At 31.6% G+C, this 27,763-nt stretch overlaps 2 protein-coding genes across 20 annotated transcripts; one reads left to right on the top strand and one right to left on the bottom strand.

The window, feature by feature from the left end:
• Positions 1-710: 710 nt before the first annotated feature.
• On the bottom strand, positions 711-2,387 carry LOC131942983 (large ribosomal subunit protein eL19-like). The gene is made up of 6 exons (XM_059302987.1): positions 2,293-2,387; positions 1,870-1,976; positions 1,398-1,532; positions 1,194-1,302; positions 969-1,079; positions 711-858 (listed from the first exon to the last, which is right to left on the bottom strand). The coding sequence occupies exons 1-6, from the start codon at positions 2,295-2,297 to the stop codon at positions 744-746; spliced, it is 582 nt and encodes a 193-aa protein (XP_059158970.1). The 5' UTR covers positions 2,298-2,387; the 3' UTR covers positions 711-743.
• On the top strand, positions 2,378-27,416 carry LOC131942980 (protein argonaute-2). Of its 19 annotated transcripts, none has more exons than XM_059302969.1 (25): positions 2,382-2,449; positions 9,330-9,407; positions 10,241-10,294; positions 11,342-11,386; positions 13,577-13,621; positions 13,803-14,061; positions 14,327-14,447; positions 14,721-14,902; positions 15,185-15,321; positions 15,437-15,571; positions 15,706-15,793; positions 15,929-16,012; positions 16,338-16,401; positions 16,493-16,564; positions 16,767-16,814; positions 18,003-18,125; positions 19,273-19,395; positions 20,996-21,129; positions 21,248-21,432; positions 21,520-21,679; positions 21,789-21,879; positions 22,490-22,684; positions 23,179-23,415; positions 23,558-23,757; positions 25,261-27,416. In XM_059302969.1, exons 1-25 carry the CDS (start codon positions 2,422-2,424, stop codon positions 25,367-25,369), a joined length of 2,997 nt encoding a protein of 998 aa, XP_059158952.1. In that variant the 5' UTR covers positions 2,382-2,421; the 3' UTR covers positions 25,370-27,416. The 19 variants fall into 19 exon arrangements, with proteins under 19 accessions (XP_059158962.1, XP_059158966.1, XP_059158958.1 ...); XM_059302970.1 differs by having other exon boundaries at positions 2,383-2,449; positions 9,330-9,362; positions 25,243-27,416; XM_059302967.1 differs by having other exon boundaries at positions 2,383-2,449; positions 25,243-27,416.
• The last annotated feature ends 347 nt before the right edge of the window (positions 27,417-27,763 follow it).

The raw sequence follows: 27,763 nt of genomic DNA, 5'->3' as shown, positions 1-27,763 counted from the left end.
TGGTTACAGGTGACACTTGACCCATTAATGTTATTGGTGGGGATGTGTAGACTGTGTCTATCTTTTTTCAGATAAGCTCCGCTAAATAATTTGACATGTACTTCATCTTAATGAAGTGGGTGAAATTGGAACTTGCCATTAAAATTTGAGCTTAAAAGCTGCAGGGTTTAATTTTTCACAATATGCAGTTATGGTGCTTATCTGTAAAAGACTTGAAATGACTCCATGTTATGTGAATTTAGGGGTATCTATGCACGATAATGTAGCTAAAAACTGCCACTGGTCACAAGGAAATAACTTTAAGCAATGCTTATGGATAAATGTTTCAGAATGAACCATTACTTCAGAAGAAATGTATTTTACTTCCATGCAGCTCATTACATATTTAAATGAGTTGATCTACTTATTAAGTACCAATAAATGATGTATACATAGTTTGAAGGATGCATGTAAAAAAAAAAGGGCCTAATTTAACACAAAGTATTGCAGTACCTGGTACTATTAACATTTTTGGACTGATTTCAGACCTAGCAGTAGCTTATTATTCTAGCCAACATCAGCCAGCGTTTGAGCTTATCAACCTACAGAGGATCACACAATCATCTTCCAAAATTGAAGATGCCCCTGCCCCACCAAAAGTGTTCAACAGACACAGCAGCAGCATCATGAAAGGGGAAAAATAAAAATAAAGCACACAACAGAAGATCTAGTTACACTGACAGAATCTTTTAATTACAATCAAATTATTTCTTGGTATCATCAATATTTTTCAACAGCTCTTCCTTCTTCTGGGCAATGCGCTCCTCACGTCTACGACGAGCTTCCTTAACCTTCTGTCTGCGAGCCTCAGCCTGGTCACTGTAAATAACACACATACAATAGTCAGAAAATAGAAATCTAAAGTTAGCAGTACAACCTTTAATGGGGGTACAGGGAGGGGGGTAAAAAAAAAGAAAAAAGACAAGTACCTAAGCAGTTTGGATCTAGCCTTCTCTGCCTTTCTCTTGTGGATGAACTCCATAAGAACTCTCTTGTTCTTGAAACCATTACCTTTGCATTTCATATACAATTCATGGTACCTAGAAGAAAAAAAAACACCAATACATTAGGTGATATCTAGAAAAAGAAAAAATATCAATACAATAGGAAGGAGATTTACCATCATAAATATCTGATATAATATTTATACTTACAAGTGCTTGTCAATCTTCTTAGCCTCACGGTACTTTCTCAGGAGTCTTCTAAGAACTCTCATACGTCTGATCCAAAGTATTTTAGTGGGCATACGGGCATTAGCAGTACCTTAAAAAAATGGCATTCACATTAATGTAGAAAAAAAGGTTCAGTAACTAGGATATATTTGAAACAAAAAAATCTCAAGAAGTATTTTGCTATACCTTTCCTTTTGCCATGGCCCATGTGACGGCCTTTACGGCGAGCCTCTGCATTTTTGCGGACACGGGCACGAGAGTGAACTTTCACAGGCTTGCGAATAATCAAACCATCTTTAACTAGTTTCCTGATGTTTTGACCTAAAATAAGAACACACAAAAACAGACTGTAGACCATACATCCAAAAAACTTTTTTAAAATTAGATTTGGCTCATGGCACCCAAATATGACAAAATAATTGATAACTGTTGGGACATTTCACTAATATAACTAGATCTACTACTTCTTACAGCATCATTGACTTGTAAAATGTAAATGCACATGGATCTGGATCTTTATCTCTGGAGCTATGATGCTTCATTGATCAGTGCATATTGAACTATTTCATGTATAAAAATGAAGCTCTACACAGATCTAAATAAAAAACAAACAAAAAAACTAATATAGAGTTGAAATGCTAATAAAAAATGTACTCACGTGAATTAGCATTGGCAATCTCATTTGTTTCATTGGGATCTAACCAAATTTTGTTTTTGCCACATTTGAGCACCTTTGAAGCCAGGCGCTTCTGGAGGCGGAGTGTACTGAAATTACAAAGTTGAACACTTTAGTCAATAGCTTGTTAAAATAAGACAGAATAAGTGAATTCGAGAAATGTGTTATTTCTTGATTCCATGCCGCCATTGTAAAAAAAAAAAAAAAAAAACTCGACATGTCATCGGCCTCAGATAGGCATCAGTTTAAAATTGTATTTTTAAATAAACCATCCAACCATAAATGGAAATTCAGTTACAGTAGTTTAATAGATATGGTTTATGTTTGTAGATGATTATTTGGTTTAATAAAGTGGTGTGAAATATAAGACTATCTATTTAATTTAACACACAACTACATTACAACCTCATGGTGAAAGGCCCTACAGTGAAAAGGAAGAAAATGCGCAGCGGATGTAATGAGGCTACGCAAGATTTTGTGACAAAAAGTAGTCCGTATGGAATTCATATTTTACTTACGTGAAACTAATTATCCATGCTAAAATATTATAATACCAATATTGGTATGTATTGTAGCGTAAAGCTTTAAAAATGTCTTGAAATAAATAAATTTATACTAAAGACTATGCTACAAAATACTGAATAAAATCGGTATTGGCCTAGCAAAAATAGCCTAGAATCCTAGAGCCAATGTAGAGCTGGCCTATAGCCTAGGCCCATTATTCTACTTCTGTATTACCCCTACTAGAAAATATATACACATAACAGGTGGGGGGAAGCTCCAGTTCAAGAAACCAAATTATTAAGTTCTAGTCATTTAATTTTATTTATTAATAAATATCTGGTGCTATTTTATAATTTAACTTTTTTTTGCGGTCGTGTATCATTAATCAATACTAATACTAGAGACCATCATTTTGTGACGTCCACACGGAAAAAGGGGGGGGGGGGGGTGAAATTGGGGTCGGAAACATTGGACTATTTTTGTTTATGTGGACTGGGAGGATGGGTGTCCAATCCATGTGGGCTTCCACGCGTTAAATTAAACAATAAAATATATATAATGTTACAATAAACACAAAATTTGTAATCTGCATAGAGAATTTCAACATTTAAAACTGCAGTGTCCGTGTAGAAAAAAAAAAGCACACAAAACAAAGTTTAGCATGTAATTAATTCGCCGCATATAAGTTTGTACAACTGTGGTAAACTGTTAACATGAAGATGAGGTTCGTGAACTTGACGTGGTCAAGTTACAAACAAAACTGATCATTTTTTTTTAATTTACTAAATTATAGATAATTAAGCAGGTGCAATAACATTGCGGGAGAAAAAGCAATCGCCGAATGATCAAATTATATAAATTCAAAATAATTTAGACTGAAACTTATCCCCCAAGTTTAATTTCGCGCACCATATATTAATATGCATGCCTTGCGTGTTTTACGTAACTGTGGGGGTGGGTCATCGTACTGAGGGGGGGGGGGGTCAGACTTTAGAAACGATACAGCCTATATGACATACTTTTGCATTTAAAAATTATTTTAAAAATTTAAACCTGAACTATAGGACTTTGTCAAGCACATAGAAAATGTTTGTATGCACATAGTGATAAATAATTGTTGATTATATATTCTATCTAATCTTGTTTAAGCGTAATGACTACTTTTGAAATTGAATATACATTGAATATAAATATTATTTAATGGACTATACTGTTTTTATTATGATGAATAAGCTAATTATTCCAGAGACATGGGCATTTTATATGCTATAACTTAAAGTTCCAAGATAAGTAGGCGTATAAGTCAAAGTCGTAAGCATGATTTATGCGACTTACATATTCGAGCAACTATATCTATCGTATGTTTGTTAAATGTTAGGCCTATAACCCACCCTCCCCCCAAAAAAAGATATCGATATTTTTTACAATTTTTATATAGCTTACATTGTACTTTCATGCTCAGCAGATAGGCCGTTTTTAAACAGTAGAGATTTAATTTTTAGGCTAATAACTCGTATTGTGGAACTAGCTCTAATAGGCTAGGTCTAGTTCGTTTAGAGTTTAGAATCCAACTAACTTAATTTTAATATCATCTAATTTATGCCTATACAATACTATATATATATATATATATATATATATATATATATATATATATATATATATATATATAGGCCTACATCTAGAATTAGAATATGTATGAAATAAACAATCAACATGGTTTCCTGCTCTAGATCTAGCGCTCTACATACTTTTTATTATGTTAAATGGTAAAGAGTTGATAGACTAGTAGTTGAGACAGATACGAGTAGTTTGATTCGAGTAGGCCTAAACATTCTCTGGCTATATTACAGCCCCTAGATTTCTAAATCTAGTAACTAAAATGGCTATTAACTGACTTTTGTTCTACCAAAGCAGATTTTTGGGGTGACGTTAGGCCTACATTGATACATTGACAACGCTACATAATGAGTGTGGTGTATGATTCAGCTTCGTCCCACATATGCTAGGCCTAACTAAATCCTGATTTTACAATAGTAAAGACAATTTCAAATCGAGGCGCCGTGACCCATATTTCCATCGACGGAAGGGAACCCGAACCACAACATATTCACCGCCATGAATATTTTTACTCGGCGGTAGGGTAGAATAACTATTTTTTAATTCGATCCATTTTGATTGGATTCAGATTAAGGAAACTAAGAAATATGTTTCCTATACAACCAGGTAATTTCGCTTTCAAATTACATAGTTTAACATGGCGTCATAATCGAATAAATCAGAGTCTCTTCTTTGTTCTTGGGTAGGTAGTAGCATTGGATTAGAATTATTGAGTTTTATACCTTATAAACCTGTTAGTTACATAGTGTTAAAGGTAAACATGACATAGATACTTCATTTATATTTCTAGCTTAATTAGAAGCTGAGAAATCATTTTTTTTGTTTTTTAATGAGGCGAACAACACAAATATTGTAAAAGGGAGATAACACATAAAGCAAAAAAACAAAAACAGCAAAATGATCTTAAAAATTTTTTATTTGGAAATATTATATCACAATTTATCAAAAATAAAAGTTACAATAATATCAGCCCTGAAATAACACAGAAAATTTAATTACACCTATAGGCCTAATAATTTGGTATTATTTTGCGCATAATTAAAAAATTTAATATTAATACTAGGCCTAAATAATTTTCTTTCAAAATTTAAATTGTTAGGCCCGAGAGAGCACTATCTTTAAAAACTTAAAACTACATTGTGGCTATAATATTACAATACAAATATACAATTAAGAACCCTGAAACGCAAAGAATAATAGTTAACTAGGCTATACCTAATTAATGAAGAGGCCTAGCTTTTTATTTAAAGACATTTTTGATTTAAAATGAGGGGAAAAATTGTATCTTACCTCATGTGTAGGTTCTAATTTACATACAATACAGTCAATACTATCCAGTACATTATATTGAGCTGATTAAAACAATTCAATAGCTGGGTGTTTCAACAAATAATAATAAAATGAATAACTCACCACTAACTATTAATCAAAACTGAGGTCACCGTTTGCAAGATCCACAATTAGAGATTGTACAGGAATCCCAGTCTTCTGATTCAAAAACCTTCTGAAGTAATTGCAGTCCTTACCAGCCAAGTGCTGTCCCTCTAGGACTTTCTGCTCTGCTTCTGACTTCCTTCCCAGCCACTGAAGGGTTGAGTTCAGCTTTGCCTTCACCCTGAAATCCAGAAAACCCAGTGGTGTTTAGAGCTCAGCGCATCAGTCCATATATCCCAGCATCCTCTCAGCATGGATCTTGTGGGCAGGAGCTGAGTCCATTTTAACATTTCCTCAGAAGGGTCAGAATAGCTACCAGTCAAGTAAGGGGATATCTGCCGTTCCATAACATCCTGCGTAGACTGTAAGAGCACAGACAGGACATATCGCAGGAGCCTTTTGTCCACCAACAGATACTGGTGAACCATACCAGCCACTATCTTCTGTCCAAAAACATCCTCATCGGTCCGCTAGCAGCTTTTGGGGTCGAGCTTCATCACTTGATCATTTCTGGGGCTGTCTGGAACAGCACGCTCTGCAAAATTCACAAGATATGTGAAGAAATTTGTAACTTAATTCTGTAAAAGAAAAAATTACTTTCAGTAAATTGCTGACTTCTTTTTGAACATTTTATAATTCTATCACAAGGGAAAAAAAGGTTATTCTGTATAGTTATTCACTTTTCAGCTTCAATCTTCTACTATTTATTAAAGCACTGAGGTTTTGAAATGAGTATATATTTTATTATATATTATCTATTACAGAAACAAGATGGCAGCTGAAAAAGCAGCCTTACTGAGTTAGGGAAAAATTAATTTAAGTAAATTGCTGATGAGTTTTTTAACTTTTTATGATTCAGTTACAAGAATAAATGGTTCTTCTTAATTGATATTCTCAATTCTGCTAAAAGTCTCAGCTATTTATTGCAGCACTAAGGTTTTAAGATGAGTACATTTTTTACTATATTTTCTCTATTGGGGAAACAAGATGGCGGCTGAAAAAAGCTTCCCTACTGAGTTGAGAAAAAAATTAATTAAAGCAAATTGCTGATGAGTTTTTTAACTTTTTATGATTCAGTTACAAGAGTAAATAGTTCTTCTATATAGTTATTCTCATTTCTGCTAAAAGTCTCAGCTATTTATTGCAACACTAAGGTTTTAAGATGAGTACATTTTTTACTATATATTCTCTATTACGGAAACAAGATGGCAGCTGAAAAATGCTTCCCTACTGAGTTAGGGAAAAAATTAATTTAAGTAAATTGCTGATGAGTTTTTTAACTTTTTATGGTTTAGTTACAAGAGTAAATGGTTCTTCTGTAAAGTTATGCTCATTTCTGCTAAAAGAATAATGTTATAATTATAAATGTAATAGGTTCAAGCTTACCTAATGTTTCACTTGAAGTTTTCTTGGTAAAAAAAACATCGGAAAAATGAAAATTTTACTTCATTACAGAGCTGATCCTCTCCTGTTCAAAAAACGTGGTAGAAATGACAGGAAAAAGTAAAGTACTTTTTTATTTCCAAAAAACCAGAGAGTACCCCAAATATTTTTTTTAAAAACACAAAAATTTTTCATGGTGAGATTTTGGGAGTAGGTTGTCTGCCCCTGTCAGAAAAAGCTACATACTATTCTTGGGTGATTTTTTTTGTCTCGCCTTTTGTCCAAATCCTACACACTTTCTTTGAAGCAGTCACACACATAGTTGTCATGTCTGAGAAATCAGACTGTTGAAAGATCAATATACTATCCTGTGTCTACAACCTAAAACTGCTTTGTATAGGTTAGATCTAAATCCTATGTCTTTTTTCTTCCGCTTTTCATTAGGCTACTTTCTTTTCTATGATGGTTCAGTTAGGCTATTTTTTTTACTAAACTGTTCAACTGTTCCCAACAACCAACTTTCCTTTGTTTATTTTTTATTAAGCCTATTTGGGATAATTTTAGATACGGATGTCCAATAATAGACTCTTCCATAAAATAGATGTGTTGGGTTGTTAGTAGTAATTAGTAATAGATCTAGTAGTATTATAATCTCTACTAATTTTATTTTTTGAAATTAGGGTTAGGCGTATGGTAGGGTTAGGGCTAGGGACAAGGTTAGCATTGTTGACATTAGCCTCATTAGCCAGCCATATTAGTGTATTAAAATTAAGTTAAAGGATGATTATAGATACTGGTGTCTGATAATGGAATCTTCTTTAAAAAAAGGGGTGTTGGGTTTTTAGTAGTATTGTAATCTCGACTAATTTTATGGTTAGAAATTGTTATTGTTAGGCGTATGGTAGGACCAGGGTTAGGGACATGGTTAGCATTGACATTAGCCAGCCATGTGTGTTTTTAGTTAACTACCAGTAACCTAACACCCCTTTTTAAAGAAGATTCCATTATCGGACACCGGTATAAAACATTCTAAAAATTCCCCCGTCGGCTTAATTTTTCAATAAGTAGGCCTACTTTTTCTTTCACTTTCAAATGTATGTGCTCACAAATGAATATATTAACTACTTGCTGAAACTTTTGGTGCCTTGATACAAGCATGCATCCATTCATGACATACAATTTGGGGGGGGGGGGTGATTTTAAGTCCATATAGATGTCCACATGTTAAATTTTAAATCAAACAGTATGTTTCTGGGTTATAAAAGCAAAAACCATTCATCCTGCAAAATTGTACGGATTTCATTGGCAGTGGATCTGTTTAAAAGCACTCATTGAGTAATTATTAAGTTGCAATATCTAGTTTTATAAAAGTCTTTAGCACTTAATAACACCCTAACAAAGGAGGATTAATGAGTGCAAATTTGCATTAAGTTTGGTTATAACAATGATTTCAGCTGCCATCAAATATGTAACTTTTAAACAAGCATTTGGAAATACTTCAATAGATTAGGTTTAATTTGAAAATTAAAATTCTTAAACACAAGCACTCATTAATAACTGATCTATATAGATTATATAGGCCTATTAAAATTTAATTACATTTTTCAGCACAATCAAGGTTTATAATTATATGAGTCATATTCTAAAGCATTTCAGTTTAGAAATAAAATGGGAGTGATCTCCCCTAAACTTTCTGGAATATACTTTTATAACACTACGGGGGATGGCCACTCGTGATATTGACATTTTAATCTACTTAAATTACTTAAAGTTTTAAAAAATAGAATAAAATCTCGTAGAAACAAGAATTGTTCACAAATTGAACAGCAAACAATGTGTATATAATTGTGAGGAATAATAATACTTCATGTTTTTTTTTTGAGAAATCGCAAAAAGCGTTAAGTACTACTTCCAGTGAACAGAAATTTCTCAAAATTTGACAGAAGCAGAGAATTAGTTATGTGAAATTTTGTTTATCTATCTGAAACAGTACTCAAGTTTGAAAAACCAAAAGTAGAATTAGTTCCACTTCCGGAAATAGCTGAAAAGTTGATTCAGAACTACAAACTTGAAATAATACTTATATATTTAATTTCATCAACTAAGCTGTAACGTTACTCTAGTTATCGTGTTCACAGACATACACACAGATACATATACACTGACAAAATTGCAAAACTTTGTTTTTTCAACTGCGGGAGGTGTAGGATACAATACTTCCTCTATACTTTGTATACGAGAAAGTAAAAAATAGCTAGGCCTGTATAAATTATTTATAATTCAGTGTACATGAGCATCTGCCCCGTATGTTTTGGGCCCAAATAGGGAAAAGATGATGAGGAAGCATCTTACATGTTGTTATTAAAGTGTATTGAAAGTTAAGTTTAAGATAACTAATATTTTTGTGGATTTCCACATTGGGGTATTGTCTTATATATAGATGTCCTTTAATATATCCCTGTAGAAAATTGTAGATTAATGAAAGCTATTTTTTGTTTCAGGTCATGGTGGCAGCTTTGGGCAGCCCCAAGCTGGTGAGTCTTCCATGTTTTCCTACACTCATTTCAAAAGTGAAGATGGTGAGGTTTTGCTATTGAATTTTAGTGTATGGATGTCATATAGACCTACTTACACTGATTTGTTTGGGTTGTGTTAGTGTTGGCTCTAGTTGATGATTCATATTTCATATTCCATCTCACCATTCATTTAGTTTGTAGTTGTAGACTTGTAGTGCAATAAACATAATTATTTGAAAGTTTTATTTACAATTTTTAGTAAAGAATGTCAACTTTTGTTTGATGTAATTTATTAATGTAATTTTGTTAATGGTCAACTAATTTTAACTTAATTTATACCATTGAAGCATTTAAAAGAAGAAATTTTAAAAGATATTTAAATTAAGCATTGTTAAAAGTGTTAAAAGTATTTAAAATTTTCATTATTTGTTAACTTCCATTCCACTTTGCTTTTTCACTTTCCATTGTAAGCCACAAAAAATCCCAAGTTATTTATGGTGGTAGTGTTTTTTTTTCTTTTTTATTGTGTGGTTTGCTAGTTAAAAGATTTTAAGTTAAAAATCTAATATACATCAATACTTTGTTCTAGACTTAGATGCAAAATATGAATTCCTTATAATTGTTTTCTTCCTAATCTTTACAGTGATACATTTTTTACTTATTAATGATTGAACATATATTTTATTAGGTGTTATCAGCTATATTTGATCATTAGCATTGGGTTTTAATTAGTAATCAGATATGAATGGGAAACAAATGTAATACATTTTTAAAGAACAGAATTGTTGTGTTAAATTAAGATGTTTCCCTGTTAACCCTTTCTGCTTGTTTTTCCCATGTATGGCTGAGTTAGTTGCAATGATTCCACATTTTGGAAAATGTTTAAACATTTGCAGATGATTTCAGAAATTACCAGTTAGGACTGTATAGATTTGGCATGAACTATTATGGTTTGTACATTACAAACAAATAGTGTTGAAATAACTTGTTCATTATTCAAGTTACTATTGACACTAACTTTTTTTAGTAACAAAGTTCACATTACTAAACTGATGTTGAAACATTGGGATTAAACTGTAACACAACTCCTAATTCACATTCAGTTTACTTTAGAAGAAAAGTTGTCTTCTGATTTCTGTTTCTTTACATTGTTTTTCTTTTTGCTTTTTTGTGTGTGCAATTCTATGCCTTGAATGTTAGAATCAAGAAGCAGTGCTTTGTTGTTTGTTTGCTTGAAACCTTACATAACATAACATGTCAAAAACTGGTTAAAATTAACTATTACCTGATCTAGAAAGTTACAATGATTTAAAAGTAATTAAATTAGGTACCGATTAATATTTTTAGAATAAGGTATAAAGAAGTAACAGTCTGTTGAAACTAATTGATCTTCTATTATCACTTTCAAAATGTCAAATAGTAAGATTCATTGTAGTTGCTATTCTTGTGTTGTATGTAAAGTTTCTAGTAACCTTAATTTTCATAAACAGTAAACACATTTGGTTAACTTTTATATAAATACAAGAAGTTAAAACTTTTTAGTTCTTTTATATCTTTCTAACAATAACATTAAAAATTGTTTTTTGTTAATAAATTTCAAAGAATTGTTATTAATTTATAAAATTCACAAAGTACCTTGTAATACCATATTATTTGATTATTTACCCCTTAATTACCTACCTGATCAGACTCATGTTAGTTATTATTTACAGCATAGGTCCAGCAGATAATTACAAGCATTGTAAATTAATTACAAAATCTCTAATAAATTAATAACTTTGGCAATTTTTAAGCTAATAAAAACAAAACTATTGAAGTAAAGTTGGATCAAACTGAGCAGGAAAATTATCAACAATGAAAGTGTCTGCTTTTAAAAAGTTAACTTTTAAAATTACTCAGTTTTTAAAACTTGATAACTGTCAGGTAGTAAGTAGCTGAAGCATGTGAATGCCTTGTATTTAAGCTAGTAAAGTGTGGGTCTTTATTTTGTTTTTAAGGCCAAGGTTTGCCGCCCTCTTTCTTGGGACCGCACTTGGGCAATGGTAGGTATTGACATCTTACATCAGTACCCACACTTTCATTTGGATAAGTTCTCATTGATGTCATGATTTCATTTGATGTTGAGAAAATCATTCATACATCATTGCATTAATATAAATACAGTAGTTGCTAAAGTCCTGTAAATAAATCATTTAAACGTAAGAGCGCAATCATATCAAAACGTCATGCTTCCTCTGTGTTAATTTATTTATGCTTTTTGCCTATCTTACTTATTTAAATATTGGGCAATGCAGTTGGCCAGTGACTCATAGTCAGCTTTCTCGATCGTGAGCAATAATTTTATGTTAGGGGCTATTGTATAAATTTTATTAACAGAAAATGGTGCACATAAAAATAGTAAATTATTTACTTAAAACACTCTTGTATGTAATAGGTAGATAGATCAGTACTTCAACACAAATGAGTTATAGTAGTTGTATTGAAATGATTTCATAGTTATTTTAAAAATAAAACAGCTGGTTTATGAGAAGTGTACACACATATGAATGGTAGTGAAATGGAATAAAATAAACTGTTGCTTAATTAGTTGTCAGTTTGGTAATAGTTGCTGGTCCACTGTTAGTATATATCAAGATAATGCTACATGCTTCCAAATTTTTAAAAGGAGAATTAGACATAAATTTTAACGTTTTGATATTTTTGTACAGTAGTGTACTTTTTGCCACACTAGATACCTTTTAGTGTACTATTCAAATGACATTTCTTACAACTTTTATTCAGCCCCTTTTAGTAAGTTCTCATTGTATTTAATGTTACGTTTTGGAATCTAACATTGTTTTAAATCTTATATTAAAGTATTTTACATCTAGCTTTAAGAACACAAATTTAAAACTTAGTAAAGTTTAAAAAGATTTTGTAACATGCATCCACTCACAATGTATAGAGCATCATGCCTAAGGCCGTGCCTTTAAGCTTCAAATACCCAGTTTGCGTTTATCTTAAACTAACACATCTGCTTTTCTAATTTTAACTAAAATTTGGATTCAAGAACCCCAAGCATTTCTGTTCTGCATGCTTGCCTAACACAAATGCAATTTTAAAAATCTAGAGTTGGAATCTACTGTTCCTTCTAGATTAATTCTTTTATCATAATAGCTTTTGTGTGATTTATGAGTTCTATGTTCATGCATTTAATTTTTTTTTTGTAATGCTTTAGTTTTTGTGCTTTTCTTTCTTTTGCTTGGTAATTTTCATTTCCTTGTTTATCTTATGCACACACAAACCCAAGTCAATCACATGGCTAATAAAATTTGAAGACCACCCTCCACAAATCACATAAAAACACCAGTAACCCTGTGCTCAGTTCTGCTCATAACAGAACAGGCATGATTTCATAGACATTTTGTGGATCATGATACACAATTAAGATTTTACATCATTAGCTATTTAAATAATAACTAATGTTAAATTTGTTCACAGGTTGGCTAATAAAATTGATGATTAAATCTTATTTGATTCAGACTACTAACTAGGTCTCTTCTGGCTAGTTTTTACCAAGCCTACTTAACTCGAGTATATCTTCATCTCAACTCCATGAACTTATTTCTTTTGGAGTAAATTGTATTATAATTTATAGATTCTGCTTTATAATAATTTGCTGCAATAAAACAAGTTTTTAAGAGTTCTATCATGAAATACTGTTTTTCAAAAGCTAACAATAGCTTTACAATTCTGCTCATATACATTGCTTGCCAAATTAAAATTTATTCTTAGGCTTAAGTGCAAAAACCCTAATTTGTAAAGAGTAGATTTTATGATTCATCCATTGATACTACCAGAGGATTCATTAAATTAAAAACTCTTTTCAAGACCACATGTTTCAACAACAAAGAAAACCTGAATCTTCATTAATAATGGTGTTTAAAAAGCTTACATTTACATTACTGTTTGCTAATGTCTATTAAATGCTCAGGTGTTAAGCTGCTTAGACTTATCTGTACATATCACTCTGTGTATATTTCATACCACTTGTGTTCTATCCAGGTCACATGTTTATACTGCTGGCACTGACTTGAATGTTTAGCATAAACACTGTTTATAACCTTATCAATCTTGAACTTATTACATTTTTTTCGTCAATTTCAGTGTTGCGTTATTCCTCAATTATGAGGCCAGCAGAAAAGTTTTAATTTATAAAATTTTAAAATGTTTTATTTGTTCCTTGTGTGCAGGTCAGCCCGGTCTACATTTTCCATTTTCACAATTACCACAAGATGGTAGGTTTCAATGATTTAATTAATTATTAGTCTTGTATTCAGTTCGTACAATTAATGGTTTTTTTTTTTTTTGCTGGTTTACTTTAAAAAAATGATGTAGTAATTTTTTGTTAGTTAAATTTAAGTTTCTACTGCAATATTCTGAATTCATCAACCAATGTAATTTTCGTCTTGCTTCAAGTTCCACCTCCACCAGTAACAAACCCTATTGGCCCACCGGAACAACCACCACCTTCATTTGGACCAGCACCAATAGAAAGCTTTACCACCCCCATAACCCCATTAGCTGATTTTACATCTCCACCTAGACCAAACACAGGCACAGAGGGCAGGACCATTTCACTTAGAGCAAATCACTTTCAAGTGCGAGTTCCTAAAGGTATCATCCATCATTATGAGGTGAATATATCACCAGATAAATGTCCAAGAAGAGTAAACAGGTGAGTTGATTTGGTTAGTGTAGCAAGAAGTTATACAAAAATATGTTAATATAACATACTGAATAGTTACACAATGTGCTCTTTTACCCTAAAACAAGTACAGACTTTAGTTATTATAATTCTAACAAGAAGTTAACTGATTTTTTTTTACAGTTTTTTGTTAGTTACAATTTCTTTTTATCTTCCTATTACAAAGTTTACTCCTGAGGGTGTAACAATGAATGCTCAAACAGCAAAATATTTTTAATACAAGATTCTTTTTCAGAGAGATCATTGACACTATGGTGACTGCTTACCAACAAAAAATCTTCCAGGGTCAGAAGCCAGTGTTTGATGGAAGGAAAAATCTTTATAGCAGAGAGGCGCTTCCCATAGGTTCAGAAAAGGTAAGACTGCTGTCTATTGTTCTCATGCAAAACTTGTTAGCTAGTGACAAACTAAAAGCAAAAAAAATATGTATACACTAATAATTTATATTTTTTCTTTTAAACTTGGTGTTAAAAATTAATATTTTTCATCTCCTAATTTCATTAGCCTAATGAGCTTAGTTAAAATCTAACAATTACTGTATTGTAATATTTTTACTGCCCATATGTAATCAGCTTAGTTGAAAATATTTTGCCATCAGATGTTATGATACTGAATGTCATCTATCTTAGGTTGAACTAGAAGTTACCTTGCCTGGGGAAGGAAGAGATAGAGTTTTTAAAGTTGGAATCAGATTTGTGGGCCAGGTCAGCCTGTTTGCCCTGGAGGAGGCACTGGAGGGACGCACAAGACAAATTCCAATGGATGCAATCCAAGCGCTGGATGTTGTCATGAGACACTTGCCTAGTAAAACGTGAGGATTTATGCTAATTCCTATATAAACAAGCCTGATTATATATGAAAGGCACAACTATTATAGAAAATAAAAATATAATTTGTAATTAGATATGTAACACATTTGAATTTTTTTTTTCGCCTTCTAATTTAATTATTTTTATCTTTGTCTTGTACCTAATTTTTTTTTCTAATATCACATACTTTCACATATTAGCTTACCACATCTGGTCCATTTTTCTGAAGACACGTACATTTTATGTAAATGGTAAAAATGTATATAAATGTTAAAAATTTGCAGATACACGCCAGTTGGTCGTTCCTTTTTCTCACCCCCTGAAGGCTATGATCATCCTCTTGGTGGCGGTAGAGAAGTTTGGTTTGGTTTCCATCAGTCTGTCCGGCCTTCACACTGGAAAATGATGCTTAATATTGATGGTATGTCACCCAAACATTGATTCATAAATAATTATACTTTTGATTTTACTATTGTATGCAATCAAAATGAATTATTTTACAATTTTTAGCAATGCAATATTTATTTTCTCTTCAGTTTCTGCCACTGCCTTTTATAAAGAACAACCAGTTATAGAGTTTATGTGTGAAGTGCTTGACTTGCCAGATATTGGGGAGCAGAAAAGACCATTAGCTGATTCTCAAAGAGTTAAATTTACCAAAGAAATCAAAGGTAAGTATTAAATATATATAACTAACCTAATTATAAAATAACTAATTGACATACTACTATAGTTACTTCAAAATATTTAAGACAAGTCATTTAAATTTTTTTGCTGAGTTATCAATATTATTTACCTTTTGCAGGTCTTAAAGTTGAAATCACACATTGTGGAACTATGAGACGCAAATACAGAGTATGCAATGTTACTAGAAGACCTGCTCAAACTCAGTCGTAAGTATCAACTAGTGAGCTTTAACATCACATTTATCACTTTTACTTTCTTCTTAATAAAACCTTTTTTTTAAAGTTTTTTTTCGTCTTCTTCGTAAAGGAAATATAAAAGTTTGGCATGTTTAAAAATTTCAGATTCCCTCTGCAACTCCAATCTGGTCAAACAATAGAATGTACAGTAGCAAGATATTTTATGGAACGTTACAAAATGAAATTACAGTATGTTCATTTACATTTTAACATGTTGAATCAAATTCATTTATAAAACTTACATTGTTTACATTAAAACAATTATGTTTTTTCTTTATTTCTGTGTCTAGAATTTTTTAGTGATTTGTATTATATAGCACTTAAAATCATTAAATTAAATTAAACATAAAATTTTTACTTCATAATAATTTAGCCTTTTATTAATTATTAAGTTTTGTTTGCTTCCTCATATGGTGACTATTACTATAACTATACTTAGTTTTGTGCTTTTCAATTGAGTTGTTTTGTTTAAAAATTCCATTAACATGATATAACTGATATTTTTAATTAACAGACACCCTCATCTACCCTGCTTACAAGTAGGCCAGGAACAAAAGCACACATATCTACCACTTGAGGTAACTTGTTGTATATTTCTTCATGGCCATCTAGTTACAAACAGTATTAAGTGATAAAATCCTAGTAACTGCTTGTTTTAATTAAATTTAGGTATGCAACATTGTTGGTGGTCAGCGCTGCATTAAAAAACTGACTGATATGCAAACTTCCACTATGATCAAGGTATGTTGACCATTTATAATAAAAATCTTTGAGTTATCTTATATGTCTGGGTTATTAGAAGTTATACTGTTCGTTTTGAGGTGCAATTTATAAGGATTTCGATGAAAAGGGCAAACAGTTCCTGAGCATTGACTATTCTCTGCTGACCTATTTTTCTCATTTTCTTTGTGTTGTTTACAAATTTTATACTCACTTCCTACAGGCTACAGCAAGATCTGCTCCTGATCGAGAAAAAGAAATTAATAACTTGGTAAGTTTTAATGAATTGAATTTAAATAAATGCAGATTGTTGATCCAGTACTTTTGTACATAAAGTTATTAAAATATTAATTTAGCATATTAAAAATTTAATTAAATATTATTAATAAATATATATTTAAACATTAATTAAAATTGAAATACAATGTATGATATAAAAATTGTAACTGTTTTTAAATTGTCAAGTTGCTGTTTGTTTCAGTTCAAAGAGTGAATGTCTTTTCTCTGCAGAATCTCACCATTCAGATATTATGACAACTTTTTAACTCTACCATGTAGAAATCATTTGTTTTTCCTCACCTTATTCTCTTTAGGCCAAAAATTTTGTTGAGCTTTTGTCAGACTCAAACAATTTTAAAAAAAAATTTCTTCATAAGGAAGGGACATCAATTTTGCTGCTGACCAAGAGGACAGTTTGGATCTCTGGATTATTATTAAAATGGAATTAAACCTGCTATAGCTTTGTCCTTATTTCCTCTAGGTGGAAGCTGATGCATCTCTTAGCTATGATAGTTTCTCCTCAAGCTGACCACAAGAGTTTGACAAAAGCACTTGGATAAAAATTGTAGACTCTTTATCAGTGAAATTCCCTTTTTTCAGGATATGAACTTGCTTTCTTTTTCATTGAGATCAGTTATTTAATAAATTTTAACATTTAAAAAAATTTGAAACATTTCTACATTAGGTAATTACCTCTTATAATTAAAGGTATTTTAAAATAAAGAAAGCTAAAGAAAGCAAGGAAACAAATATTCCCTCTTTTTGACCAATCAAATGATTGTGCAGAGATGAGGATCTAATTGATTGACTATTAGAGCTTAGTACATTTGTCATATGGTTTCAACATGTTTAAAATTATTTTTTGAAATTTAACTATAAAGATGTGTAAAATTCTAAAAATTCTAGTGCCACTTGGACAAATGTACTAGCTTTCTATAGTCAGTGTGTGTGTGTGCGCATGCATGTCACTGTTAAGCAATACCACTCAATCAGATTATTTAAGGATGGCAGAAGACATTTAAAAAATTAACTCTTAAAATTTTAACTGCCTATCCTTAAAGCTTATTCTTTTGTTATCCATATCAATATTTTGTCATTGACCATGTTTTATGATTGTATATCATCTGGTCTAGTGCAAATAATAAGCTTGTAGGTCCACCAATGCACACCTCTCTAACAGGTTACCAAAGCTGACTTCAATAATGACGTCTACCTCAAGACGTTTGGTATATGTGTCAATTACGACATGACTGAGCTAAAAGGGCGTGTCCTGCCAGCCCCCAAGTTGCAGTATGGTGGCCGGGTAGGCCCACAAATACTACCTAATATTTCCTTAATGAGACTAACAAAAAAATATTTTAATGGATACTTGATTGTTAACATGGTTTTTTAACTAAACTGCTATTTCAAATTGACAAATTGACACAAGTATTTAAAAAGGAATATTTTTTTGTTGGTCACTTTCACTATTTGCGATTATTCTTGTAACGAGTCAAATAAGAATATTCCATGTACTCCTTTTATTTTGTGTCCCAAATCTTTAACAGTTCCATTAACTAGACATGAACTAGAGTAGACACTGGACATGGGCCAGGAGAATTGAGTTGCACGTGTCCAGTCTCTGCTACAGTCAGAGCTTGTGTCTGCTGTGCTGCTTTATCTCATGTGGTCACGTGTGTCTGGACCTGTCGCATGTTATACATTTATAACTTCTACAAATGCCATGGGTTATGGGAGGGAGAGGGCAGATTTTTTAAAAGTTTTGAAAAAATTCGACTTAAATAGAATTTAGCTAATAATTTAAAATGGGTTTTTATATCTCAAAAATAAATGTAAAGTTAAATCTTTGAAAGCAGTACATTTTAATACCAAATTCCCCACCATTCCTAGCATGCGAAATTAATATCCGCCTTACTATATGAGATTGCACCATAATTTTAACAATACAAACATCCATTTTAGACAGTTGTATCTACACTGCATGACAATGTCCAGATTTTCATTTTGAAAACTATATTCAATGGGAAAATGTGGTGTCACTATCTTTATTTTACTGTAGACTTGTGTCAGTCAAGACTTATTTTTGTTTGTTACTGTGGTAAGCTTTACATTCACTGGTCTGTACTGAGTGGTATTTCACAGGGCTTTTTTCATTTTTAGATTTTTAAAACAAATTTTTTTTCCTCCCACATAGATATCGAGCCAGGTTTATGTAGAAACATTAGTTTCTTTTTTTTTAAAATATTGCAACAAAGGAGATATTTGTAAGATTTTCTTTAGATCTGCCTGGAACTTCAGAATCTATTGAGATCGTACCTTCAAGATGGATCAGCCGACAGCCCTGTCTCATTATCACCTGTTTCCATCTAAATAAAATAAAAATCTCATTGATTATTTGCTCATAAGGCGGTGTTCGCGCTGGCTTTCTCCCTTTCTCTTCCCTTGGTCAGATCCGTAAAGCAAATTTCAATGCGGACCCTTATCTTCAAACATTTGGCATCAGTATTCACACACAAATGATGGATGTGACTGGCAGAGTCTTAAATGCTCCCAAATTGCAATATGGTGGAAGGGTAAGGAAAGAAAAACAAGATTTACCCTGTAGGGAAAAAAATCTTTTAGCTCCTTCTTAATGCAGTGAGTTAAAATTGTTGCATTGGTTATTGTTATACATTATTTTTGTGAAAACTAGTTAAAAAAACCACAGTAAAACCTGGCATAAGAAAGTTCATTTGAAAAAAAAAATTACTAATTCCTTCTACTTAAAGTGATATCTGATAGGGAAATTTAAAGTTTTAAAAACTATCTAAGGAACTTATTGTGCCTGATCTACTACATGTTTAATGCATGTTTTTGTCCACTTTTTTTACCTTGTCATGTGTTTGTACATTTTTCATTTTATTTTGGGAGATAGTAATTTTTTGATAATTACTATTTTATTTAAGTGGCCTCTTGTTCAGACAGAGACAGGTTCGGAATAACTTTAAATTTAAATGGACATTTTTTTATAGCTAATATTTATATAAATAATGAAACTGTGCCTTTATCTCCCATTTAGACCAACTGTATTTTTTTAGAAAATATTTATGCGCCCTATCTGGAAAGCAAAAATACCATGCGTGTTAGGATTTTAGTTCTTAATCAATGCGAATGCCTGGTTAAGAGTAGAATTCTTCGAAACAAATAAAAATGAAACTTCTAGTTCAGTCCCTCAGACTTTGTTGCTAGGGTGTTGAATAGGTATTAGTAACACAAACAATTGGTGGCTGAAACGTGTTTACTGTTGGTAGTTGATGTACAGCTAGAATATTTGTACAAAATGCTGTGTACCAGGATAGCTTTGGTTTTTATGTTGCTTATGTAGTTAAGCACATAATAAAGTTATGAATTATTCTACCACTAGAGCCAACTAGGTTTTGCTTGACCAAGACTTTTATTTTACTTCCACAAGAATCAGGCTACACATTGATTTTTAAAAGAAACAATTTCACTTTTTAACTAAGGCACAATTTCCATAACATTTTTATGTATAAGAAAAGGTGTTAGTGGTTATTTCCTGTTTGATTTGAAGATAAAATTTAATTTAAAAAACAGTGGAGAGAAAGATGTTTTTTAAAGCTTTAATGCTTTGCTAATAATTTAGATTTAAAAAAAAACCCTTGCAGACTTTCAACAGTAAGTCTCATTTGATTAGTATTCTTTATACATAAACAGTATACATAAATTGTAGCATTAATATTGCATAGTCATAAATTTATCTAACATGGCAATAACCATTCATGAGATTTTAAAATGTACTGGTAGTATTTTTAGTAACCTCTTTTGTTTAACATGTATTAACAAAACCCTCAATCCTTTATAACATGTAGGTCCTATATTATCATAACATGCTTTCTAAACTTGTAAGATTGTTTTAGTTGTTTAGAAAGAGATAAGGACATTTTGTTCACTTTTTTAAAAAGATTGCATATTTCTAATTTGCACGATCCTAAGCTGCATTATGTTATATTAGTTTGTAACAAGTTTAAAAAAAAATATTTTAAAATATTTGAAGAAATTAAAAAGTTAATGGAAATAACTATTATGAGCCATGATAAAATATTAAACATAAAAAAATTAAACTTAATGTGTATTTTTAAATAAACCTGATTGTGACGTTTTAACTATAAACAGACAAAAGCGCAAGCTATTCCAAATCAAGGTGTATGGGATATGAGAGGAAAACAGTTTTATCAAGGTATTGAAATCCGAGTTTGGGCCATAGCTTGTTTTGCCCCCCAGAGAACAGTCAGAGAGGATGCCCTAAGGTAGGTCTCATTGCTATTTGTTATTACAACTTCCAAAATATAAAATCATATAAAAAAGGCTTAGGTAACATTGTCTTAGGTCTATCAAACTAAATTATTCATGGCAAACTTTTTTCAGAAACTTTACACAGCAGCTACAGAGGATCTCCAATGATGCAGGCATGCCAATTATGGGTCAGCCTTGTTTTTGCAAGTACGCAACTGGACCAGATCAAGTGGAGCCTATGTTTCGATATTTGAAGAACACTTATCAAGGGCTGCAACTCATTGTGGTTGTTTTACCTGGCAAGACACCTGTATATGGTGAGGATTTTAATAAAATGTTTCATATTTTTTAATAAATATCAAAATTGAATTATAGTTAAAATAATTTTTTTCATCTCTCTTCAGCTGAAGTAAAGAGAGTTGGTGACATCTGTTTTGGTTTAGCTACCCAGTGTGTACAAGCTAAAAATGTGAACAAAACCACCCCACAAACATTGTCCAACCTCTGCCTTAAGATCAACGTCAAGCTAGGAGGGGTCAACAGTATATTAGTGCCCAGTATCAGGTAAATTAATCAAAATATCCAAGTGTCGACTGTCTGGATAAGAAAAAGTTGTGATTAAAATGTTAATTAATATCTTTCTTTTACAATGAACATTGAATATATTTTTCAGGCCTCATGTTTTCCGTGAGCCAATCATATTCCTTGGTGCTGATGTGACTCATCCTCCAGCAGGAGACACACTGAAACCTTCTATAGCAGCTGTAAGTGTGCTTATTATGATGTTATTTAAGTTTTTTACAAGCTTTTACTTGTCTGAGGTGGGTGGGTTTGTGGTCAAATTAAGTATATTATTATTCTATCAGTCATCTGAGCTATTTTTGCTGGTTTTCAAACCTGAAAACTGACCCCAACTATAAGATAGGGCAAATAATTGTTTAGAGATACTGTTAGGGTTTTAAAGAAAATAATTTTTAGTCGTAAGGGTTTGCTAAATTAAATTTAACCAAATCAAATGAATAAAAACTGCACAAGTTATTTTGTAAACTTGAGTATCAACTTATATATTTATCAAATACTAAAAATAGAGGCATACATAAACATCTAATGCCCCCTAAAAAATAGTTAGTTAAATTTAATAGTAAATTTAAAATATAACTACAATTTGTTTATTTACTTGTCTTTATTGTATTTTGAACCTTATCATTATAAATGTTTATTTAAATTTATTTTGTTTTTCAAGAAAGTTAGATTTTGTAATATTTACCAATATTAGGAACTAAAGGCAAAAAATTAATACATTGTTGCAAGTGTTTCTGTTAATGATTATCACATAATTATAAATAATCCTAATTATAATTTAAAATTTTGCAGGTTGTAGGTAGCATGGATGCACACCCTAGTCGATACTCTGCCACAGTGCGTGTTCAAGAACATAGGCAGGAGATTATTCGAGACCTTGCCACAATGGTCAAGGAGCTCCTTATCCAATTTTATCGCTCAACTAGATTCAAACCCACCCGTATCATTTTTTATCGTGATGGAGTCAGTGAAGGCCAATTTAGTACGGTTAGTAGACATACAAAATGTTAGTAGCAGTGCAACATTTTACAGAGTGGTAACTTTTCTGCATTCTAATGTAATCCTGCCTTTTCCATTTGTCAACTAAAGAATCCATACTTTCCTCACCCCACTTTTTAAAAAAAAATTAAAACTTTTTGCTGGTCATTTTTTTTTCTATTTCATTTTGAAAAAAAAAAAAAGCAAAAGGCATCTTTTATATTATAAAAAAACAGAAATATGCAGTTTTTTAATTATGCTTTCTGGACACTTGCTACATGCATCTCTGATTAAAGTAGCCCCTAATCCTAATAAGTAATGACGGTGAGACCTGTGATGTGCTAGATGGACAAAGTAATGTTGAGGCGGTGTTAATTCTACCTGCACAGATATTGATTGATATCAGTATTTTAATATTAGTTACATTTCTGATTTTTGCTAATATTAAGTAAAAGTGGCAATTATGTTGTGATTTGTTTTTACGACAAACATTTTTATTGCAGGTGCTAAGCCATGAACTGCGTGCAGTGAGAGAAGCATGCATGAAGCTTGAGGTTGACTACCAGCCTGGTATAACATTTATTGTTGTACAGAAACGCCACCACACACGCCTTTTTTGTGCTGACCGTAGGGACCAAACTGGTCGCAGTGGAAACATCCCTGCAGGGACCACTGTCGACCAGGGAATCACCCACCCAACAGAGTTTGACTTTTATCTCTGTTCTCATGCTGGAATTCAGGTAACATTGGAGTATGAAATATAGTTGACTCTTTTATGCTGTTGTAGATCATGTTTGTGTATTTAACAAGTGAACTGATAGATTAGCTGGAAAATATTATGTAAAGTATAGAAATTTAAATGATTAAATTTTTTTTATTTAGGGCACAAGTCGTCCATCTCATTACCATGTACTGTGGGATGACAACCGCTTTGGTGCCGATGAACTCCAGATTCTGACATATCAGTTGTGCCATACTTATGTTCGTTGTACCCGTTCTGTATCCATCCCTGCTCCTGCCTACTATGCTCATCTGGTAGCTTTCAGAGCAAGATACCATCTAGTTGAAAAGGAACATGACAGGTGCGTCTATGGGAGGTTTTTTAGTTTTAATTTATTATATTTTCCTAGATTTAATGTATTCGTTACCGCTCACATCCTAGTGGATCACGAAGTAAATTTCAAAATATTTTATGAACACAAATTTTAGTTTGTTTTGTTTGCATCTAGTCAGATTTGTTCTTATTGTGTAGTTACATTATACTTCAGCCCATTTACATAAAATCACAGTATTTTCTCTATCAGAATTATATGGTGATTTTCTATTCCTACAGATAGGTTAAAGTTCTTTAAAAAAATTAACTGCAAATGTTAGAAAAACATTAAGATAATACAAATATAATTGTGCTTATAGTAGAAATCAGTCAATTATTCAGTCACTTAGATGAATAATTCTTTTGGTAGCTGGTGGCTTTGTTAGACTAGTAAGACAATACTTATTGATGGCTATGAACTTAAGGCCAAGCATAATCATCAAATTAATTTTTTAATGTCCAGACATTGTTTAATGTGGTCAATAGATAAATTTAGTTAAGGCCACTGATACAAAATATAAGCTTTACACTGCAGGTATATAATAGGCTTTAAGTTATATGTCAGTAGCCTGTGATAAGAGGAGCATCTGTGACTCAACAGTACCCTTACTTACAAGTTACCTGTTCAACTCCTCTATTTATTTTAAATTTTATATGTACTTAAACAACCGTAATCATCCTTTTTTTTTTAGCTCAGCCAGAAGGTATGGTTTTGTTAACAATGAATGCTCTCACTATTCTTTTAAGATATTTAAATTAAATATTCATCCTTAGATGATTATTTAACACAAATACCTGGCACACATTGCACAGTATATACATTGTGATGCTAGAATCTCAATTTGGCACGCTGTAACTCTGCTGAAATTTCTTTTAAAATATACCAGTACTAAAGTAAAACTGAAATCACCAGATGTGGTTCACTTCCAAGAACTCTGCTCTTGTTTTAGCACCAACGTCAGAACACTGCTAGTAACACTCAACAAACACCAATATCTTCATTTTATTTACACATCTTTTTTCAGCTTTACTAGGATGCATGGAATTATATTGTATGAAATTATTTAAAACATCAGCTTATTTTTTATCATAAGATGAACTTGACTAACCGAATATGTTTTGGATAGTAGGACTAACACCTGCCAATGTTGGGCCAAGGGTAGTAAAAGCAAATTTTTTAGATTCACAATTGGTAACCTACCATTGTTAGGTTGAGGCTAATAAGAGGCTGTATGGTCTAAATGTAAAGTAAAGGATTAATACAATTTTTATATTGTCTCAAATTTAAAAATAAAAATGTCGAATGAGATAACTTGGCTTGGCATAGATCAATGTGATCTGTCATCTATTAGGGTTTTCTGTTTTGTAGCGTCACACACACTCTCACACCCACGTTTGTTGTGTGGTGTTGTAGTCCTTTGTCTTGGGTGGGGGGTCTGGCCCCGCCCCTTTTCTAACGACTCTCACGTACCAGTGATGACCTATTTTCCAGTGGCGAAGGTAGCAGACACTCAGACAACAGCGAGGACCGTAACCCACTCTACCTGGCGCGAGCAGTGACAGTCCATCCAGACACATGTAGGGTGATGTACTTCGCCTAACAGACAAGAACATGTTTATGTTTGTATGAATGTTGGGAAATTTAAGCAATAGAAAGAACATTTTAGAATTGCATGAATAATTTTATCTTAGATTTTATATGCTGGTATGAGTGCAAAAGAAAATTGTTAATATAATGATAAAAAGACGAATAATTTATTTACTCTATTCTTAGAAAAAGTTTTTTTCAAGAAGTTAACTCTAAAGTATTTTTTGCCTTGTTTGTATACAAGTGCAGCAAATGTGAGGCAATGTAGAATAAAGTTTTCTTTATTAATTTGACATCTATTAGACTTGCTAGTCTTGTTTGGTCACATTCATTGAATCTAGTTTGTTGCTCCACTTTTTTGGTGTGTCTCTTTTTGTCCATCTCTTTGTGACATTTGCAATTCTCAATTTTGCCTTGACTCGTTATTTTCATTGTTGGTCTCAATTACCACATATGTAGTGAAATCATTTTTATCCTGTTTTAACATGTATGCTGTTTAATTTTAGCTGTCATTTACTGTAATACTGTTGATTTTTTTTTTGGGACATGGAACAATATTTATATATATTTTTTGAATGTTTTGCTTCCCATGTTAGAAATCATTTTATCAAGTACCAAAAAATTCCTGATAGTGCTGTTTTTTAAACATGGATAGTGAATGAACAATTTCTTCTTTACATTATATTTCCTAACTTTTGCATTAAAGATCAAAAGATTACTACACTGTCTCTTTTTCATGAAAATATGAAATCCCTTTTTATTGCAAAACCTAATATAGCTAGTGAATCACAGTACCCCTACTCCAAAGGTTTTGTAAACTCTTAGTTATTCCATAGTCTTTCTGTGATTTGATTACCAAAACTCCATTAAGAAAACCACCAGATTTTCTAATCTTTTTGTATGTATAATTTCTTTTTATTATAACAATCATAAGAATGAAATTTGTTTATCCCATCAAGTAAATCCTCCCCAATAATTGGCATAAAAAAATGACCAACTTACTTGTATTTATTTGTAGAGCTTATTGATTTAAAAAACTCCATTTCTCAATGTTATTTTGAGCACCAACAAAATATCAATCAAAGAGAGAAGAGCAAAGTGTCATTGGTCTATTGTTCTTTTTCTTAACCACTTAACAATTTTTCAAAAAAAAATTCTTGCATATGATGATTAGATACCAGACATAATCTTGTATATTTTTTTTTGTATTTTAAAAGACAAAATCAAAGTAGTATTTGATTTAAAATCTCCAAAGTATTTGATCAAACCATCAAGACCTTTTTATATTATGGTAGTCTTTTCTAATACTGATGCCAATACTGTATAAAAACAACACTTAAGTCAAGTTTCTTCCACATGCTTAGGATTGTGATCTTAATTTTAAAAAAAAATAACACATTGAAATTATAAAATGTAAATTTTATCATTTGTATTCTGGATAGAATATCTTTTTCTTATTGCTCTTATTGTAGTCCAATGCTGCTTTTTATGTAAAAATCATGAAAAATGTCTGTTTAGCGAACTTTTAAACCATAATTTGGAGGTGGAGAGAATGAAGTGAAAGAAGGCTGTGACGAAATGACACATTATTTATCTTGTGTATTGTTGGATCATATTCTCTTCTGTAGTTTCTTACACATGTTGCATTGTAAACAAATTAAATCTTGATACATTTTATGTTAAAATAAGATTTAAAAGGTACAATATACTGCCATTATTACACCAATTTTGAGTACAGTTTTAAAAACATGTGCAAATGGAAAGGTTGAATTACTTGTGCCTTCCAGTTGTAAACAGTTGCTAGTTGTTAAATTAGGTTGTAAATGCAACTTAGTTAATGTGAGATCTCACACTCTCCACATGAGTAAGTTTTGTTGTGGCTAATGAAGTATGTTGTGATTTAAGGGGCGAATGTTGGTTTAATAAATGTGTTTTGTTGCTGATCAGAAGTCGATTGCATCCTGTCTTATGATCAAACTGATAAAAAAGCTTTTATTTTTAATTGTAGTCGTCTTTTTTTTTCACCGTCTTTTCTGTAATAAACTTATTGTTGAAAATGATGAGTATTTTCTTTTTTTTTCGCTAATGGGCTTGCACATTATAAATTAACCACATTCTGCCAATTTTAAAAAATTCTTATGGTTAGTTATAGTCAGAGCACTGTAACTATCAGTCACAATGAATCAACTGCATGTGAATGAAATTTAATTTTGAACCTTTCCAAAAAGAAATGCTTTCTAAATTAACTAAATACAAAGATCCAATTTGTTTTTTTCTTTTGATTAAAGTTTCAAAGATGTATGCCTTACTATTAGTATTTACATAAGCTTATAGGATAAGTTAAAGCCACTAATAGATGTGCTTGTGTATACTATTCTAAATTATATAGTTTATAGGCTACAGTAGA

The sequence above is a fragment of the Physella acuta genome, unplaced genomic scaffold (genome assembly GCF_028476545.2).
Source record: "Physella acuta isolate Inbredline_101_S28 unplaced genomic scaffold, ASM2847654v3 ptg000436l, whole genome shotgun sequence".
Classification (NCBI taxonomy): domain Eukaryota; kingdom Metazoa; phylum Mollusca; class Gastropoda; family Physidae; genus Physella; species Physella acuta.
Note: the sequence above shows the minus strand (reverse complement) of the source record. Positions and strands in the feature narration are given on the sequence as shown.

Coding starts and splice junctions, on each gene's coding strand:
- LOC131942980 (XM_059302967.1), top strand. CDS start 2,422: ATGCTAAAATATTATAATACCAATATTG. Junction 16,815..18,002: donor AAAAAGAAATTAATAACTTG/GTAAGTTTTAAT, acceptor CCTCTCTAACAG/GTTACCAAAGCTGACTTCAA. Junction 21,130..21,247: donor GTCAGAGAGGATGCCCTAAG/GTAGGTCTCATT, acceptor AACTTTTTTCAG/AAACTTTACACAGCAGCTAC.
- LOC131942983 (XM_059302987.1), bottom strand. Junction 1,533..1,869: donor GATTGCCAATGCTAATTCAC/GTGAGTACATTT, acceptor TTCTTATTTTAG/GTCAAAACATCAGGAAACTA. Junction 1,080..1,193: donor AAGAAGATTGACAAGCACTT/GTAAGTATAAAT, acceptor TTTTTCTTCTAG/GTACCATGAATTGTATATGA.